The 19,014-nt window shown below is 37.9% G+C and overlaps 1 protein-coding gene across 6 annotated transcripts in view; it reads right to left on the bottom strand.

The window, feature by feature from the left end:
• ADAMTSL1 (ADAMTS like 1) overlaps positions 1 to 19,014 on the bottom strand; it is a 487,860-nt gene that overhangs the window by 68,333 nt on the left and 400,513 nt on the right. For all 6 annotated transcript variants that reach the window (XM_072030863.1, XM_038170180.2, XM_072030865.1 and 3 more), the window contains one exon: positions 17,381 to 17,510. In XM_072030863.1, coding sequence (XP_071886964.1) covers positions 17,381 to 17,510 — 130 coding nt within the window. The remainder of the gene's footprint in view (positions 1 to 17,380; positions 17,511 to 19,014) is intronic.

Here is a 19,014-nt window from a genome sequence, read left to right as displayed (position 1 = left end):
ACCCTGCATATTGAGGAAGAAATTGCTATGGCCACTTTCCAGGCTGTAATACACTGAAGACCACTTAAGTCTGATACTGGGAGCTATTTAGCAGTAGAAGAAGAGTGACATCTGGCAGCCAGTTAAACTAATCTGGAGTATGTTCTCCATATGAATGATTTTGGGGGATAGGTCTTCCCAGATTTTCCCATAAAATTGTCAGTCAGAATTAATGTGGATATCAGCTACCCTTCAGTTTTTGGCACAATCTAAACTGAGATATTTGAGTAGGTGCTGAAAAGAAGGCATTTTCTTATTTCAGAATCTATTTTCATACATGGTTAGTTGCCAAAAGTTGCTTTTATTCAAGTGGTGGTAATAGCTGTTGCCTCCAGCAACTCATTGTTTGTTATTGGTATAAGAGCACAATGTTTCTTTTGGCAGATCACATCTCAGTGGCCAGCAGGCCACATAAACTCTTTGGAGATCTTGGCTTCTGCAGAAGAGGGTGACTGTTCCTTCTTCCAGAAAGAAATGTTGAATTTCAATAAAGAGAAAACATTTTTTTTTCCTAATGTTTGAATTTTCTGTTGCAGGTTGCATCTGTTGCCCTACCCATAATATTGTTTTATTCACAATTCCTTCCAGCTGCTCTAAACAGGAGAGTTCTCAGAGGTGTTCAGGAAATATGAAGTCAAATTCTCTCTTACCCTTGCGTTTTCATTGACTTTTTGGGCTTTCATAGATACAAAGCAAAGAATGTAGAATAGAGTAGGGATATACAAAGTAGAGTAGGGATATGCAAGCAACCAAAATCACAGATGATATAGATTGGCAGAATTTCACAGTCCTACAAAAATAGAGAGAAATCAGTAATAATCTTATTGAATAGAATCACAGGACTGTAGGATTATTTTATAATAGCTACAGGTGATTGCACCACTTTGTAAAATAGGTAGGAGAGTACTACTACAAGTAGTTTACAAACTATCTTTCTTCTGTTGGAGATAGTATTTTTTTCTTTTAATACTGTCTCACTTCAATAATACAATTTTATCCTTACTATAGAATGTTATGAATGTGAGCTCAAATAATTTGTCTCTTATTTCATATGGTCTTTATGTACACATTCCTCTGTCTTTTTATTTATTTATTTATTTTTATTTTTGATGATTTGGCCACACTGAAATGACTTTTCCAATCAGTATGACATTAAAAAAAAAGGAAAATAAAAAAAAAAGAAAAAGAATGTCATGATATTCTGCATGTAACTGATAATGTCAGAATTAATATTCAAATAGGATAATCTTACACTTAAAAAGGTAGTTACAGGATCAAGCTAAGGAAAACTCACATAATTGGGTTTGGCATCTTTGTATGCTGACTGTGGTTGTTGTTACGGTGTAGACTTGAGGAAAAATTTGCATTCTTACTAGTTTATAGCCCAGATGAAGTCATTGGTTTGGTACTTCCTGTATTGCTTACCAAAGCCCATTGAAGAGATCGCATGGGTTTGTTCTGGAATATTCTTTTAATCCCTCCTTCTTTCTCCATCACTAGTGCCCAAACCTATATGAATATGTAGCAACACAGAAGCAGTAGCTTTTTAGCCTTTTTCACAGCAGAACTTTGGCATATCTCTTCCCCTAAGCCCCTGGCTTGTCCTAGCTCTAGGTCTATCAGTTTATCACTTGTCTGTTTCCATCTCCTAAATGCCTAAATAGCAGTTATTTAAGGACAACCTAGTCTTTAAAAATGTCAATTGCTGTATTTCATAAAAACAAAACAAAACAAAAAAGACAGAATTCAAAATGTGAAAGGAAGGTGTAATGAGCAGAGGATGGTCTTAAAACTCAGATTTTTTCAGGTATCATCATAAATTCAAAACACTAAACTGATCATAGAAACATGGCACTTTCCAGATGAACAGTCTCCTGCTTCTAGCAGACTGGTGCGATGCCTCAGTATTTTTTTATTTATTTTATTATTTTATTTTATTTTATTTTATTTTATTTATTTTATTTTATTTTATTTTATTTTATTTTATTTTATTTTATTTTATTTTATTTTATTTTATTTTATTTTATTTTATTTTATTTTATTTATTTTATAATTGGTGATTTGGACACACACATTTGTCTGAATGAACTAGTGAACCTGATTTGGCTGCTAAAAACAGTAGTTTTCCTTTATTTATTAATTTTTATACACAATGTTATGTGTGTGATCTAAAACTAAACAGAAGACTGTGAAAAGCCAGTCCAACCTGAGCACTAAATTTCTTGCACCTCCAGCAACTATAAACTAACAAAACTGAATCAATAATAGTCAGATTTTAGGAAAAGATAACACCCACCTAGGAAACATAACAGTTAATTCATATTATGAATTATAATTATAATCTGTAATATATTATGAAATATTGATTTTCATTGATTTTTATTGATTGATATCAATGTAATTTTTATAGGTAAACGAGTAACTGTAATTTTCTGGAACATACTTATTGAGTAAGTCAGGCTTCACTGGGCAGTGCTTATGCATGTGCTTATTTTCAGGTAAACATGCACTTTTCACAATTCATCATGCTCAGTATCTTTTAAAATGTGAGCATTTGCAGATCCTTTAAATTAAAGAAAGAGAACAATTGTGAAGCTCCAATTTGCCAAAAAAGGGGTCAATGATCTGAAAATCTATATTTATGTCACAACAAAAATACTCCACCATTAGAGTAAAAATATTAGAGGTGTTTTTAAAAAATAGCTAATTATAGCATTTCCTTATAAAGAAAATTCTTTTGACATACTTAACAGAAATCTTGCCTGCAAATGATAGATTCAACTTTATCATGTTATACATCAAGGAGTTTCAAGTTTTGTGAGGGCTCACATATTCATCAGAACATACCCTGGACACTTGAACCCAATGTCAAGCTCTTTAAAGTGAAACCAAAAAAGCCCCTAACACTTAATGTGAGTGTGAGCTTCTAAATAGTTCTATCCAGTTATTTTTATTTATAAATGAGCTTTCCCTTTTTCTTGTGACAAGACAAAAAGTAGCAATGCTGTATATAGTGGCTAAGCAGTTTGGGTGAAGAACTGAGGGACTGCGTGAACAGAACCCTTCTCCTGGCTCTTCAATGGACTCCAGTGGTGACTGAGACCAGCACTGCTGAGTCTGTGAATAGCCCCTTTGAGTACAATGAGAACACTCAAGTGCTGGGCTTCATGCTCTTCTCCCACATTTCCCAAATTCACATTTGCAAAGTCATAACAATACTTTCTTTTCTCTCGGGTTTCATCCGTGCTGTCTGCTTAGGCTGTAGATCTGCAACAGGGATGATCTCTTCCTCTATCTTTATCTACTGCCTAGCACAATGGGACTCCTAGCTAGACAGGAGCCTTCGGGCATTAGTACATGTATGTTGCAAATAACAACAGGGACAATAATGTACTCTTGCCTCAGTTTTAAAACTTCCTTCTCTTTTCTACACAAACTTGACCCCATGTAATAATTCTGCTAGCTAGCTAGACCAGAAAATGACACCATTTATTAACCAGCTACTCATGGCAGGAGAGGCTGAACCAAATCATCCCTATGGAGAGAATGGCTTTGGATCAGTCCCTATATGCATGGTATATATGGTAGAAATAAAGTATTCAAAGCTGTTAGGTGTTATAAGCGAAGGACATTTTCTAGAGATACACAATGTTCATCCTGACAGAATCCCTTTAAGAGCTGCCAAGAAAATTGAACACTGCACAGGAGAAGTAAATACCCTTCTACACAAAGACCTCACAAGCTAGTTCTAAAAAAGTGAAATTGTTGTCGTTTTTATGTGGTTAAACCATATGAAAGTGAAACAAAGGAACTTTCTTCTTCTTTTTCTTTTTCTTTTTCTTTTTCTTTTTCTTTTTCTTTTTCTTTTTCTTTTTCTTTTTCTTTTTCTTTTTCTTCTTTTCCTTTTCCTTTTCCTTTTCCTTTTCCTTTTCCTTTTCCTTTTCCTTTTCCTTTTCCTTTTCCTTTTCCTTTTCCTTTTCCTTTTCCTTTTCCTTTTCCTTTTCCTTTTCCTTTTCCTTTTCCTTTTCCTTTTTTTCCTAAAATAAACATTCATCAGTGTGGAGAGAGGTTTGCCTGGAAGCGTCTTAACATCTGACACCTGCCTACATAGAAACATTACTCAGTGCACAAGGGAGTGGTGGCAGCTATGTATATGCACATGCAATGGACTAAATCCCATAGTACATTAATATTGTCTGCCTTCTGTCCTCAGTCTGTGCATCCTGCATTGGATGCTGCATAGTGAGAAGTCTAATGGGAGCACATACTTCTCCATTTCTTTTCTGTTATTGATCTGGAGCTGTGTTTGTGGCACATCCTCCTATTTTAGTAGTGATAAAAGCTTTCATGAGAGTTCTTTAGCAGATTTTTCTTGGGTTGAGTAAGTATCTTCAGTGTTAGGTCTTAAATACCATGCAGAAGGTGATCTTCAACTTTGGGCAGCAGAGAGAATTAGCGTTAATCCTGGATGGGAAGCAGTGTTTCCTGTGAGGCTTCAGGACTAAGATGAAGACTCAGAGGTCAGTTCCTGGTTTTATAATTAAACTAGTTTCAAAGAAAAGGGTATAAAAGATAACAATTTAAATACAACTAATTTTCCATTCAGCTGTTAACTTATTCACTGTAAAATCAGACTCCTTTGAAGTGAAGTGTGAGAGTTAAGAATGGAACGTAAAACACTGAGTTGTGTATCTAGGAAGTAATCTCCCTACTTCCATGACTCAGTCTGTGTTAGAGATTAGAAATAACATTAGAAAAGTATGCACACATCTCAGAGGAAAGGTGAGATGTAACTAATACTTGAAAAGGTTGATACTTTATTAAGAAATAAAACTTGAAAGGCAAAGTTATTTTTAATTAAGAATAGCAACAGAAAAACAAGTCATGCTTGTTGTCCAGTGCTAGTCTGACAAAATTCTACAGCCTGATTTTAAGTATTTCTAATGTGACAAGGGAGCAGAACTGCTCTGTGCAACAGGCAGGGTAAGTTTCATGGGGTTGCTGTGCACAAGGAAGAGTAAGGATCATTTCTTCTAAAAACATCTTCCTTGCAAGTGAAGGCAATACATTAAAAAAGAAACCTATGCAGCCAACACATGCAAGCAGATCAAAGGCTCAATGAGAGTGCTCTGGGAGATGACAGAAGTGGCCTGCATTCACTCTCTAGGCTTCTTGGTATCAATGAATATTGCAGCTCATTATAGCTGAAAGTGGCAGAGAGCCAATATTTATATAACAGAGCCAAATGGAGGAAAATACAGAAGGAACCTGGTCAAAGAAGAACAGAGGGTAAATGGAATATGCAACAACTCTACAAATGACAATTTCGGTTGCTGCAGTAACTGTCTGACATATTTCAAGCAATATATAGCTCCTTACAGTAAATAACTCTTGCTGCTCCTTAAACTGAAGGCAGAGTTCATCAACCATTAGATCAGGTCAGAAAAGAGGGTTTGTGTTTTTATGCCAACATTGTGAACAGCCGGAAGTTATCCAGTGGGTCTGTTGAGGGACTACAGCAGATGCAGAATGCATCTGGGGCAACATGAATGGCAACTTCAGGTAAGTGAATTTGTTTGGCAGAGAACTGTTTTGAGAGATTATCAGGCATACTGACTACAGAAATATATCTCACAGAAGAATTTTACATTGTGTGATAATTGAGACACTGAGATAAGTGATAGCAATGGCTGTGTTTGATATAGGTGCACAGACCAGATTAGGCATGATAAAGAAATGAGTTGTTTTTGGCTCAAACTTAGACTTGGGCTAAAGTTCAAGCTATCAACTTCTTACAAGGATGTTGTTCAGTGCTTTATGTGTAATACATTGAAACTAAGTCTTCTGTAACCCCTTTCAAAAATTAAGATAGTAAACAGTTGTGAAGCAGAGTATATAGTGTAAAGGTGGAAATGTAGTTAAGAGGTAATACAGGAATGTTTGAGGAATATGACAGAAAATGCACAAATTGCACTTGTTGTTATGGCAGATGACAGGCCATGAATGAGGACTGCAGGGTGGAACACATATTTTGGAAACTACAGTGGAGCAGGATAATATCCTGTGCTGTAAACCTACACAAAAATAATGTAAAAACACAGGAACCACTAATTTGTCAAATATACTGTGCCTACCAGTTTATGAAGTACTCTCACGCACTTCTTCTCTGAAGAAGCAGGGGGAGGGTTTAAGTTCAAACTCTGCTACCCAGACCAGAGCTGTGTTATGTCCAAAGCTCCCTGGCTCTGTTCACCCTGGTGCACTCCATGCTTGACTCTGTCTTGTAAGCCAACACCTTTTCATAGGCCTAAGTTTATACCATATGGAAAATATTAAAAAACAGCTGTTCTTGAAGAAGAAATCAACAAGGTTGCAGATACCAGAAGACAAAGAAAGAAAAAGCTCAGCATGTTAGAAAGATGGGCAATGAACTGATCACTTGTAATCTGTAATATATCCAAAATAAAGCATTTTAAAAATGAGATTGTTGGAAATACATGTAAATGGCTTGGAAAGAATATACAAGAAACCTGACTTGCCAATCTGTAAGATCAACATTCATGAATATGCGGTTTTGTTCCACTGAGTAACAGGACTCTCCTCAAGCCCAAAGATGCCTTTCCTGAAACGATCAATGCAGGAAAGAAGAGAAGGAGATGTCACTGGACTGAATGGACAAAGAAAGCAGATTCATGAATGAGGCAGTGTTCAGACAACAGTGAGTGGGCTTAAGTAATTCTCTAACAAGTCCAAGTTTTGTGAGCAGTACTGCCACAGAAAAAGCAGATAACATGAGCTTCTTGCTGACCTGGCTGGCAGTATTACAGGGATAATATTTTTGTTAGGATGAACTGTTCTTGAACTGTTCCGCCAGTGCAAAAGGTACAAAAAGGCTGTCTTTCAAAATCAAGCATACATCTCTCTCTCTTTCTCTCTCTCTGTCTCTCTCTTTCTCAGCAGGGGAAGAGGAGTATGTATATACTTATGGTACTGTGGCTGAACTTGAGAAACTGCCAGTGCCTGCTTATGTTTGAGTGTTCTTTTTCTTTGGGATTCTTTTTGCAACACCCAATTTTTGCAACAGTTAGGCAATGCAAGAATCTTGTTCCAAGGGCACATCCAGACCCAATATTGTTTCTTTAACTTCCCCTTTGAGACCCTGATGCTCGTACTGATAATCTATTTAGTAACTTACTCATTTTTCTGCAATAAAAAATGGATCTCCTCATGCAGAGTGAGAATGTTCTAAACTCATTTGACATTGAAATGAAACAGACATAGTTAAGTTTTTAGATTCATGGGAATCTACCAAGATTTGAGTCTAACCCAAAAATACATGAAAGGAAAGGTTATAATATATTTAAAATGATGGTGTCAGAGAGGTTACTATGTATAAAATCAAATTTCTAATAAAACACTCTGTATCTCCACTCAAATAGCTGTATCAATACAGATCTGTGTGTACAATGCAGGGTCTATAGAATGGCAGTTTGATACACTTCTCCCCTAAATTTCTCTGAATGAGAAACTGTTTCTTAGATCTTGGAGAAAATCTTGGCTTTAGACTGTACAGTCTGATTCCTCATGGGAAGAGGAATAAACTTGTCTGACATATAAGAACAACTTTTTTTTTTAGATCTGGAGCTATGACAGTGTGACTTCTATAAGTGGTTGTAGCAGGTTGTAGTGGGGTGGGGGTCTGTACATTCCCTCATGCAACAAGTGATAGAACATGAAGAAACAACCTCAAGTTGCACCAGGAGAGGTTTAAGTTGGGTATTAGGAAAAAAATATTCTCTGAAAGGGTTGTGCGGTATTGAAATAGGCTGCCCAGTGAAATAGTTGAGTCACCATCCCTGGAGGTCTTCAGAAGATTTGTAGATGTAGAGATTAAGGACATGGTCTAGTGGTAGACTTGGCAGTGCTAGGTTAGTGGTTGGACTTAATGATCTTAGATGTCTTTTCCAACCTAAATGACTCTATGATTCTATGATTCTCATTAAATTAAAAACAAAAACGTATTCTCTGTCTAATATAGTTAAGACAAATCTGTGGATAAACTGGGTAGTAATTAAATACATTGCCATTCACCTCTCTATAAGTGTTTCAAATTGTTCCCAAGGCTGTGAATGACTAAGATCTATAAACAGCTGGTGACATTGTGAAGTCAGCTTAGTTACATTTCTAATGAGTAATTGCACACCACAAAATCCTCTGTCAGTGAGCTTTTGAATGCCTAACAACACTAGCAGAGAGACTAGGAAGTGATCAGGAAAGGATCACTTAATTAAAGATGGAAATTTTAATGGTCGGAAATAGAACAGCTTACTCTGCTACTGCAGATACAACAGACCTACTTGACAGATTCAGCACACTTTGTTTAATCAGTCTCACTCCTTCTATAGGTAGTTAATTCACTCCAAATCAAACTATAAATGAAAATGCCTCCTCAATTTATTTCAAGTATAAATCTTTACTGATGTGTAAGTATCGTACAGAATTGTACAGTACATTTTCAGCAGTTAAGGCCATATTTTTATGCTTCTTTTACACATCTCATCTTCTTGACATTTAATATTTATTTGTTAAAAAGTATTGGGCATTCCTTTTAAACTGATGCAATAAGTTACTTCAACAGTACTGTAAATGGAAGATATAATGCTTGTTTTCTTTTCCCCCTTTTTAAAAAAGAAAGCGATGATGCATAGTAAAACAATCAATTTATAAGTAGCTAATCTCACAGGATAATGCTACTGTGAATAAATTAATCCTGCCACAAAATATTTGACCTATCATTGAATTTGGCTCAAGAACAAAGGCATACACTTTACCATTATTCTTGGGAAAACTTTCTCTTGAGAATGAAATACTGCCATTGAGGCAGTGAATTAATACTCTCAAGAAAATTAAGAATACATTCAGAACAAGCTAATAATTAGAAATTTATATCTGAAATACGGAAGTAATATTTGTTCAAAATATAGAAAAATATCAAGTGGTAACAAATATTAAGTTCTAGTTTATACACACATTAATGAAGAGAAAGATGCAGCAAGTGGACTGCATTAAGGTGACTAAAACTAACAGTGCTAGTAAAAAAAAAAAAAAAAAAAAGAAATGGAGGAAAAACAGTCCAAAACAGAACTCAGTCTCTATCACGGCTTTGAGCTCATGGTTATCACAAACCAGACTATGAAAAGCCTGTGATAGGCCATCATCAAATTGTGTTTCAACTTAAGGATGTACCATCTTGGCAAACTCCAAGCTTTGGGTAGAAGAAATTCATCTATATATCTATGTAGGACACTAAATAAGAAGTGTGGTCTATAATTGTTTGAAGTAAGAAGAAAATATCATATGTTACTAAAAATGTATTTACAGTTGCATTCTAATATTTTATGAGCTAAAATGGAGAAAAATGTCTATGAATGAAATCCTATCTAATGCGTTAATTCTTATATTATTAGAAATTTAAATGACTGGATTAAAATAAAATGACTGATACAGAGACTCCAGAGCTAACCACTGATCCTAGCAACCTGAAAGCTGCCTCATTCTTCATGTTTAAATGTGCTGAAGAGGTGCTGAAAAGGGTCTGCTTGGTGACTCCATTGTAACTGCTGTTGAGAAGGAGATACGAAGGAACATGCAGTTCTCCACCATCGTCAGCACACCCAGCAAGAACAGGGAAGGATGGGCTGTCAGGCACATCTTAGACAATCTCTTAACAACTGAAAAAAGTATCAAGTGAGAGATTAAAAACAGGAGGGAGAGAAAAAGAAATGCTTTTGGGTCACATTAATACCTTTTAAGACTGGGGAAATATTGCAGTAGTGCAGGATATATATAGTGCAGGTGTACAGGTAATGCAAATATAGCATAACAGAATGATGGCTCAGGACAGCAGCCTGTATAGATGGCTTTGTACAGCACTGTCTTTAGCAAAGAAAAAATAAACAAAATGTATGATTGAGATTCTCCCACAGACTCTTTTTTAAGCTTTTTCTTTACTGTAAGTCTTCAAATATGGGTGAAGCTGTCCAGTCTGGCATCCCATTACTTATAATATCTGATCCTCCAACCTACTTTGCCAATGGTTCAAGTTGTGGACTGCAGATCCTAGGAGGCTCTCTGGACTACTTAAAAACTGTGAAAGACATTCTCAATGCACTTTGGTTCAGAATAGACTTAAACACATTCCACTGGAGAAAAAGGCTGGAGTCTGTTAAAGACTGAAAAAAATTATTGAACTACTCCGGGACAAAGACAGGATTCAGAATCACAGAATGACAGAATTGTTTAGGTAGAAGAGACCTCCAATATCACCTAGTCCAAACTCTGACCTAACACTAGCAAGTCCTCCACTAAAACATATCACTAAGCTTTACACCTAAATGTCTAAGACCTCCAAGCACGGTGACACAACCACTTCCCTGGGCAGCTCATTCCAATACCTAACAACCCTTTAGAAGTTTTTCCTAATACCCAACCTAAACTTCCCCTGGTGCATCTTTAGCCCAATGCCCCCTCGTTCTATCACTGGATATGTGGGAGAATAGACAAATCCCACCTTGCTCCAGATTCCTTTAAGGTACCTCTAGAGAGTGATAAGGTTGCCCCTGAGTCTCCTCTTCTCCAGGCTAAACAATCCCAGCTCCTTCAGCCACTCCTTGTAAGACTTGTTCTCCAAACCCCTCACCAGCTTCGTCGCCCTTCTCTGGACTCACTCCAGCACCTCCATGTCCTTCCTGTAGTGAGGGGCCCAAAACCGAACACAGTACTCAAGGTGCAGCCTCACCAGAGCTGAGTACAGGAGGACAATTACTTTCCTAGCCCTGCTGGCCACACTATTTCTGATACATGCCAGGATGCTGTTGGCCTTCTTGGCCACCTGAGCACATTGATGGCACATATTCATCTGACTATCAACCAGTATACCCAGGTCCTTCTCTGCCAGGCAGCTTTCTAACCACTCTTCTCCCAGCCTGTAGCTCTGCTTGGGGTTTTTGAGCCCCAGGTGCAGGACCCAGCACTTGCCTTTGTTGAACTTCATACAGTTGGCCTCAGCCCATCGGTCCAGCCTATCCAGATCCTCCTGCAGAGCCTTCGTAACCTTGAGCAGATTGACACATACACTTAGTTTTGTGTCATCTGAAAACTTACTGAGGGTGCACTCAATCCCCTCATCCAGATCATTAATAAAGATATTGAAGAGAACTGGCCCTAATACTGAGCCCCAGGGGACACAACTAGTAACTGGCCTCCAACTGGATTTAACTTCATTCACCATGACTCTTTGGGTCCAGCTACCTAGTCAATTTTTAACCCAATGAAGGGTATGTCAGTCCAAGCCATGAGCAGCCAGTTTCTTGAGGAGAATGTTGTGGGAAATGGTGTCAAAAGCCTTAGATGCATCTAGACTCCTTACTCCTTCAGTTCAAGGAGTTTATAAAGGATGGGGGTCCACTCTGTACCTCGAGACTCAATAGGAGGATCTTCTCAACCTTTAGACATAAACCGTTCATCAAGTTTGGAACTATGTTTGGATCCAGGTGCACCTGGGCTGCATTCTGAGGAGTTCAGCATGCAAGGGTGTCCATTCTGAATCTTGTGACTCAAGGGGAGGATCTCCTGACAGTTCGTCTGACCCTGTCCTCTACACAGTAGATATCCAAGTGTATTTCAACATCCTGAATCACATTGAGTTGTTGTTTTATTTATGATTAAGCTTTGTTAGATCATTATATCAGCAAAATACATTGCTGCTTCTCTCTCACAAGTGAAATGCATATCATTTCCATCCATGACACTCCCATGTACAGAAGTCACCTTTAATGGATTAGAGAATACTCCAGCCCTTCTACAGATATTGAATTCATTTCAGGTTGTAGATGGGAGCACAGACTGCACTACATCTGACCTACCAGCAACCTGATGCTTCCCATCTCCAAATGCACAGAAAAATATGTTGATTTTTTTTCTCCTTTATAATTTGACTTAATCTGAGAAATCAAATAGAACAAAGAAGATGGTAAATACTGCATCCCTCAAAGAAACATTCAAATCATAAAGGTAATCTATTACTTAAGCACACAAAAAAGCAGATGCAAGGGAAAAAAAGGAAAAAAAGAAAAAGAAGATAACAAGCAATGAGCTAGAGCACAACCCAAGTTATTTTGATCCATCAGTCAGGTATCAGAACCACTCAGATGTTTACCAGTCTTCTCTTGCTAAATACAAAGACTTGAAGGAGTCAAGGGAGAGTCCTGGGGTGAAATCTTGTGCTATCCTATTCCTAGAACCATCTGCTTTTTCTTCACTGTTTATCGGTTCCATAGCATTCAGCTGTTCTTTGTTGCAAAGGAATAAAAGTTCAGATTTGAAAATATGCAAGAACAAAGCTGTAGAAATTGCCTGGAATTTCCTCCATTTTCAGCCATCTGGCTTTCATTGTTTTGCTTCTCTTCTCACTCCTCCGTACATGTTTACTAAATCCTTTCAACACGCATTGACCAAGCTATTGAGCAGTTATAATTAATAACACAGTTACAGCATTTTCATTCCCCCCTTTGGTAGATCTTTTTTGCTCACCAAGAGCTGCTCATGCGGCTGCTGTTATAAACAAGAGCAATTATATCTGATTAAATTATGACTGCCTCTGTTTTTTGGATAGTGGATACTGAAGAAAAGAGACTCTTTGGACTTGTGTCATTTTGTTGTTGAAAACAGTAAAACCAACATTACATTTTTTTTTTCTATTTTTCCCCCTTTGGCTATTTTTGGAGTAATTTAGAATGCAAACATAGCAATTAGTGAAACTGAGTAATCTGCCTTTTCATTTTAGAGCTGAGAGAATAAACTTCTAGAAATTTAACATCTATTCTGCATTTTATTCTGGGAAGACTGCTCTGATCAAATACAGATGTATAATTCTGAAATCGATATAGCTTGATTGACACAAATTAAGTGATTTCACTATCAGAGTGGTGAGACACTGGAACTGGTTGCCCAGAGAAGTTGTGGATGCCCCATCCCTGGAATTGTTCAAGACCAGGTTGGATGGGGCTTTGAGCAACCTGGTCTAGTGAGAGGTGTCCCTGACCATGGCAGGGGGGTTGGAACTACATGGTTTTAAGGTTCCTTCCAACCCAAACCATTCGAAGTTCCTATGATTCTATTCTAAAATAGTCATAGTCTTCATTCCTCTCCTTCTGGGAGAAACCATCCTGGTATATTAAAAGAAACGATATCCTTTTTATAGAAAGAGCAAACAAGTCTATACCAACTAATTAATATGAAATTTTACACTGTATGTATTGTGCTGAAAATCAGTTATTAGCTTCCAACTTAGGAACAAACTCCAAGGTTCTTCATTATTTTTCAGCTCAGTGTCCAATGGGACATTTTGTAATAGTGTTTTCCAGGAGAAAAGGGACTGGGCTCTTTTTCTGCCATTGTTCTTGAAGTAATAAGCAAAAACCTCTCAACAAAGTCTGAAACCACAGGAAACTCAGCTGCTTTGGGGTTTGAATATGGATTAAATCTTCCAGTTTTTGTGTGCAACCCATTGTGGTTTTGAAAAACTTAAAATTAAAAAAAATGAGATTTTGCTGACTCTATATAGCTGTGAATATTTGAAGACAGATTTCCATGGTTTAGTTTTTCTGTCTCTCTTCAATGGACTTGGAATAGGAATGTGCTAAGATGCTAAGCTAGAATTTCAGTGGAAATTATAAAGCTCTCTCAGGTACTATACCAGCACCAACACATTTCAGTGTTTTCATAAATCTGAAATATTGCCAGTATGTTCTAGTTTTTACCATATTTTGTTCCAGGAGAGACCAGAATAATTAGGAATTTAAACAGACATTGATACTACAGACTAGTTTCAAAGTGAAGCATTAAGCACATATTGAAGTCTTTTAGTTTACCCACCTTCATTCTTGGTAGGGAGCAAAAAGAACAGCAACAATGAAGATCTGCTTAGCATCATTTATCCCAAGTGTCCCAAAAGAATGAAGTAACACAATGAGAAAGAAATCACTCTTCATGGATTAATCTTACGATATTTGTCCTTAGATGTGAGCCTTCTGACCCTTTAGAAAGTCTGCCAAGATTCTGTTGTTCAATGCTTTTTTTTTTTTTTTTTTTTTTTTTTTTTTTTTTAACATGCATTAAACTAACTAAACAAATTGTTGACCAGGAAAGGCATACACAACTAAAAGGCATACACAACTAACACTTTGAGAGAGTATAGAGAATGTTGCATGTAAGAAAAAGTGCCTGCAGCAGAAGCAACATTAAGATTGGAAGTTCTAATTTTTAACTGTTCTCACTCTTAAGCTAAACAAGGTCTTGAACAGTATTAAATTCTAGATATAGACATTAAGATATAGACATTAGATTCTAAGCATGTTTTGAGGTTCTGGTTCGAGAAATGTCACTGGAGTAATTTCTCTAAATATATCAGGAAGGAATTTTTGTTCTCTTGGGCAAGATTTCTCAGATTTTTTTTTCATGGTGTGGACAACATTGCCTTGTCTTCTGAGACATTTGTCACCAGCTCAGCTGCCTTTTCAACATACTGCCTCTTCTACCCACCACAACTACATGCTCCAACAGTCACTTACACATCAAGGCCATTTTAGGAAAGTGTTTTTTATATTTTTAGCTTCTGTTAATGTAGTTTAGCAGCTGGAAAATAGAGAGAAGAGCCAACACTATGAGACCAGCCAGCTTTTACTATAAGCCGTCAGCAAAAGCTCTGGGAAGTATCAGTGGTTCACAGATCACATTTTGGGAACTTCTGTAAGTTCATAGCTGCAGTGTATTATATCTCAAGTTTTGATCTTGTCATTCAGAAGCAAAACCTTCCTCAACATTTATAACAACAGAATTTCACTCTAACCTATCTGATTCCTGGATCAAGATTTCTTGAATTGGAATCCTGAACCATCTTCTTAATAATCATAACACAGAGGAAATCCTAAGCCCTTTTTCCTTATCAATTATTCTATTTCAAAATCCTAAGATTGTTTTAATTAATAATTACAAAACAATAATCTTTATATACCCAGTGCTATCACTTTAATGACTTTAATACACCTTTGCATTTAATATAGTGCCACTAGTATGTGTAGCACCTCATAAGCTTGCAGGAAATGAGGGCTACCCTGTCACAGCCTGCCTGGAGCTATATGGGAGACACATCAACTTCTCTTCTTGCCTCCTTTTCCATTAGTCATACTGCTTGCTGTCTGCAATCTTGAGTTTTAAGCTTCCTTGCTCTTACCAGAGGAACCATTTTGCAGAACACATGCTGTTCTTCCTCCTGTGCCACTTAAATCTCTGTAGACAGGCAATTTCCTCCAGACTGAAGGGGCTGGAGGACAGGATTTGTGTATACCAGGAAGGGAGCTATTTCCCCTTTTCTCAGTTGCAACCCTAGGAGTGGATGAAAGGTTCTTAATCTAAGCCCCTTTTGCTCCTTCCCCTCCCCCACAGCTATTGCTCCATGTCCTGATCCTCATCTACGTTGATCACCTTTTAGTTTTGGGGGTGAACTACATACCCGGGGCAGCTTTAAAACAGCTCCATGTTGGCAGCAAGATTACCACGGTGGTATGGATTAACACACAGACTAATTCAGCAAATATTCACCAAAATCCTCAGACAACTTTTGTAACAGCAATTATATAAATACCGGCCTATATGAGTGTAATTTTTTTAACCATCTAATATTTTCCGTGTCAGAAATGATGGATCGTCAATCTCTCACTATGCACTCTCAGCTCCAGTGATGCTGTTGCCTGTCAATTACAAAGAGATTTCCATCCACAAAGTTCTTTTCAAAAATTAGTAACATGTTTCTGTCCTAGCACCAGCAATATAGACATTTGTACAAAGCTGGGGTTATAATATTCCCATAAGTAACTCTTGCAATGCTTTGGTGAAATGTGTCAGCCTGTTTGGCTGTGCTTGTCAGACTCAAAATCCTTATCTTCCAATCAAACCATTATTTTTGTCTTTATCATTCTTGGATGCTGGCCATGTTTGATTTTTAACATCAACTTTCTCTGTGTAGCAGGAATCTTCTAATACACAGAAATACCTCTGAATAGCCTGCTGTCATATAAAGCATACATACACCTACCAAAACACACTCTAAGGAAAATCTACCACCTGGACAACATTGCATGTTTTAAACAGTCCAAAGTTATAAATAAGTCTCTTTCAGATCTGCCGCACTACCACAAGAGAGTAAATGCACCTGTGTACAGCTGGAAATAAAGACAATATGTATACAGTAAATCTTCAAGACTTGACAGGCCTAGGTCTATTTAAATAAACCAGGAGAATCTCATGACAGATATTTTCTGTTGTAGAAGGTACAGATGTGAATCTCCGCAGACCAAGAATTGCTATTTTTAGTGTCAGGATAGTGGAAGCAATCTGCAATCAGGGAGGAACAGGTTCTGCAAACCTTCTGTGAAAGTGGAAGTTTTAGAAGTCTCCCTAAACTTTACATGACTCTGGGTAAAGTTAAGCTAATCCATAAAATATCTGGCTGAAGGACCTTAATATGCAAGCAGTCTGAAATCTGGCCTTTGGTTTCACTACTGCTTTGCACTTCCCAGTAAATAAGACTGTGGCCTGAAGAGGTTGTAAGCCCCTGTAATCTGAGAAATAGCATGTGTGAGGCAGGGCACACTTCCAGACTGAAAGGCTATTGGGTCTGGAGTCATGGCTTATTTAATTTTTTTTTTTTTTTTCCCCATACTGCTAACATTGTTTAAATGGCTCTGGACAACATACCAGGCTACAGTCACTTCACACTTGTGTAACTGTTTTATTTTTCTCATGGAATCCTCAAATCCCCCTACTGAGGTCCAAACAGGATCAAAGACCCCTGACCTGGCTATCTTTACCTCCACTAACAGGATCATGCAGCCTCAGGTGTCACTGGGGACTGTCTTCTCTGAGGTACTGTATTATGCATTTTTTCTCACTTTCATCACTTTTTCTCACTTCACATTCACTACAAGGAATCCCAGGGGGTGTGAAACAGATCTGATGAGCCTAGACAAACTGACCTTTGGTTCTACAACCTAGGAAGCATTTCAGGCTCTTATCTACATGTTGTGCTTGCAAGCTTCAGTTTTTCAGTAACGTTTCTAGATTAAAATTTCCAGACCTAGCATCTAAGCATCCTAGCCAGATAGAGCCTGGTTGCCCCAGCTTCATGAAGAGTTTTCTGATTAGTTTGCCATCTTCACTGATGATCACACTCTCCTATGTCCTGAAAACATATACTTCTGGTGATAAGATACAAGACGCATACCTTGGGGGGCAGGGGTCCAGGCTACAGGCTTTCAGTAGCTGTGGAGGACGGCGGCTCATTACGCACAATGTTTCATCTGCAATCTCCCTGGTTTGCTTGTTCAGGCAGGTCACCACAGCCTCCTGGACACCTGCACACAAAAATATATGGTCACTGCTAGCTCCCAGTACCCAGGGCGGCATCCAAAGGCAGAGACAGCCCCACAATTCCTTTTCTCTCCTCTGTTGGGAACAAGCCTTCAACTGTAACTCTTGTAATTTTCCTGTAACAGTCACATATTGCCTACTGTACCTTATGTATCTGGTTTCACAGCTGACAGGTAGATGGTCTAATCAAAACTCTGAATAGGATGCTGGGCTTGTCCTTGCTCTCATTCCCATTATGTGTCTCAACAGCATTGAGAAGTCTGTAGGTTCATTCATTACTTACCTTGCCTGGACAGAAAAATGTACAGTGCTCTCCAGTGATGCCTCCATTCATAGCAAGTGCAGTCATGATGTTTATTTGTCAGCCAGGCAGGTTAGGTGTAAAGATAGCCATGATGCTATATTTTAAGAAACTAAGATTGCTCTCAGTGCAAAAGTAATAAAAAACAAGGTCAGGTCTCAGCTATTTTTCTATATCCTCAGACTAACACCTGCACTGGAGATGCAAAACTGCCAGGTGTGTCTGAGAACTGGTACAGAAGAGAGGTACCTGTGAGGACTAAGAGAGAAGTTGGAAGACTGGGTGATTAGGCTACAGCTTGGAAAATGCTTGTTGATACCAAATTTGTCATGTGCTCTTACACATACCAGTTACTCTGTCTCAGTTTTCCTGTAAAATAGGCATATCAAGATTTTTTGGACCACATGGCTAGATAATCAAGCATTGCAGCACTACACCTTATAGGAAAGACTACATAGTGAAAGAAGTTTGCTGGATCTACTTCTTCCCTGGGGGCTGTGTGGATAATTATTTGCCTAAATTCCCTAAAAATCACAGTGGTTCAAGCAAAATAGAAGTATGCTCTTTACATTCATCTGAATTTCCTGAGTTGGGAAAAGGTTAGCTGAACTCACAATTGCATCATCTTTTCAAAATCAGCAATTAGTTTTTCCAAAATATTTTACAATCTTTTGAAGATACCGGGGGTGGGGTGGGGTGGGGAGGGGTGGGGTGGGGAGGGGGAAAGAGGAGGGGAGGGTGGTGTGTGTGTGGAAGTATGAAGCTCAGACAGCTTCATGAGCAGTGTAACAGAATTGTCAATGCCTTTAGCTATTTCTAACACCAGAACACGTGCCATGAGGCAAAAAATGACATCATTATTACTCTGCAGAACCAATAAACTGCACTTCATCATAGGTTCTGCACTCCTGAAATTATTCGTAGATTCATTCCTCTTATTCTCAGTACAGGCTGAAGAGGTCCACAGAGAAGTGGCATGCTGAACAATTACTATGTTTCTATGTGCTTGTGTAAGCTTATTCAGGACACGCCTATGACCCTATCCCCAAGCATTATCCCTGTTGTACTCAGGTGCTGAAAAGAAGAAAGAAACTTGACAATTTTGGATATTTGGACTTTTTTTCAACATTATAATTACTGAAGACTCTTAAGTCAGCCAACATTGCTATGGGTTTCATTCTTCAGAA

This window comes from Anas platyrhynchos, chromosome Z (assembly GCF_047663525.1).
Source record: "Anas platyrhynchos isolate ZD024472 breed Pekin duck chromosome Z, IASCAAS_PekinDuck_T2T, whole genome shotgun sequence".
Classification (NCBI taxonomy): Eukaryota; Metazoa; Chordata; class Aves; order Anseriformes; family Anatidae; genus Anas; species Anas platyrhynchos.
This window is presented reverse-complemented; position numbering and strand designations above follow the sequence as displayed.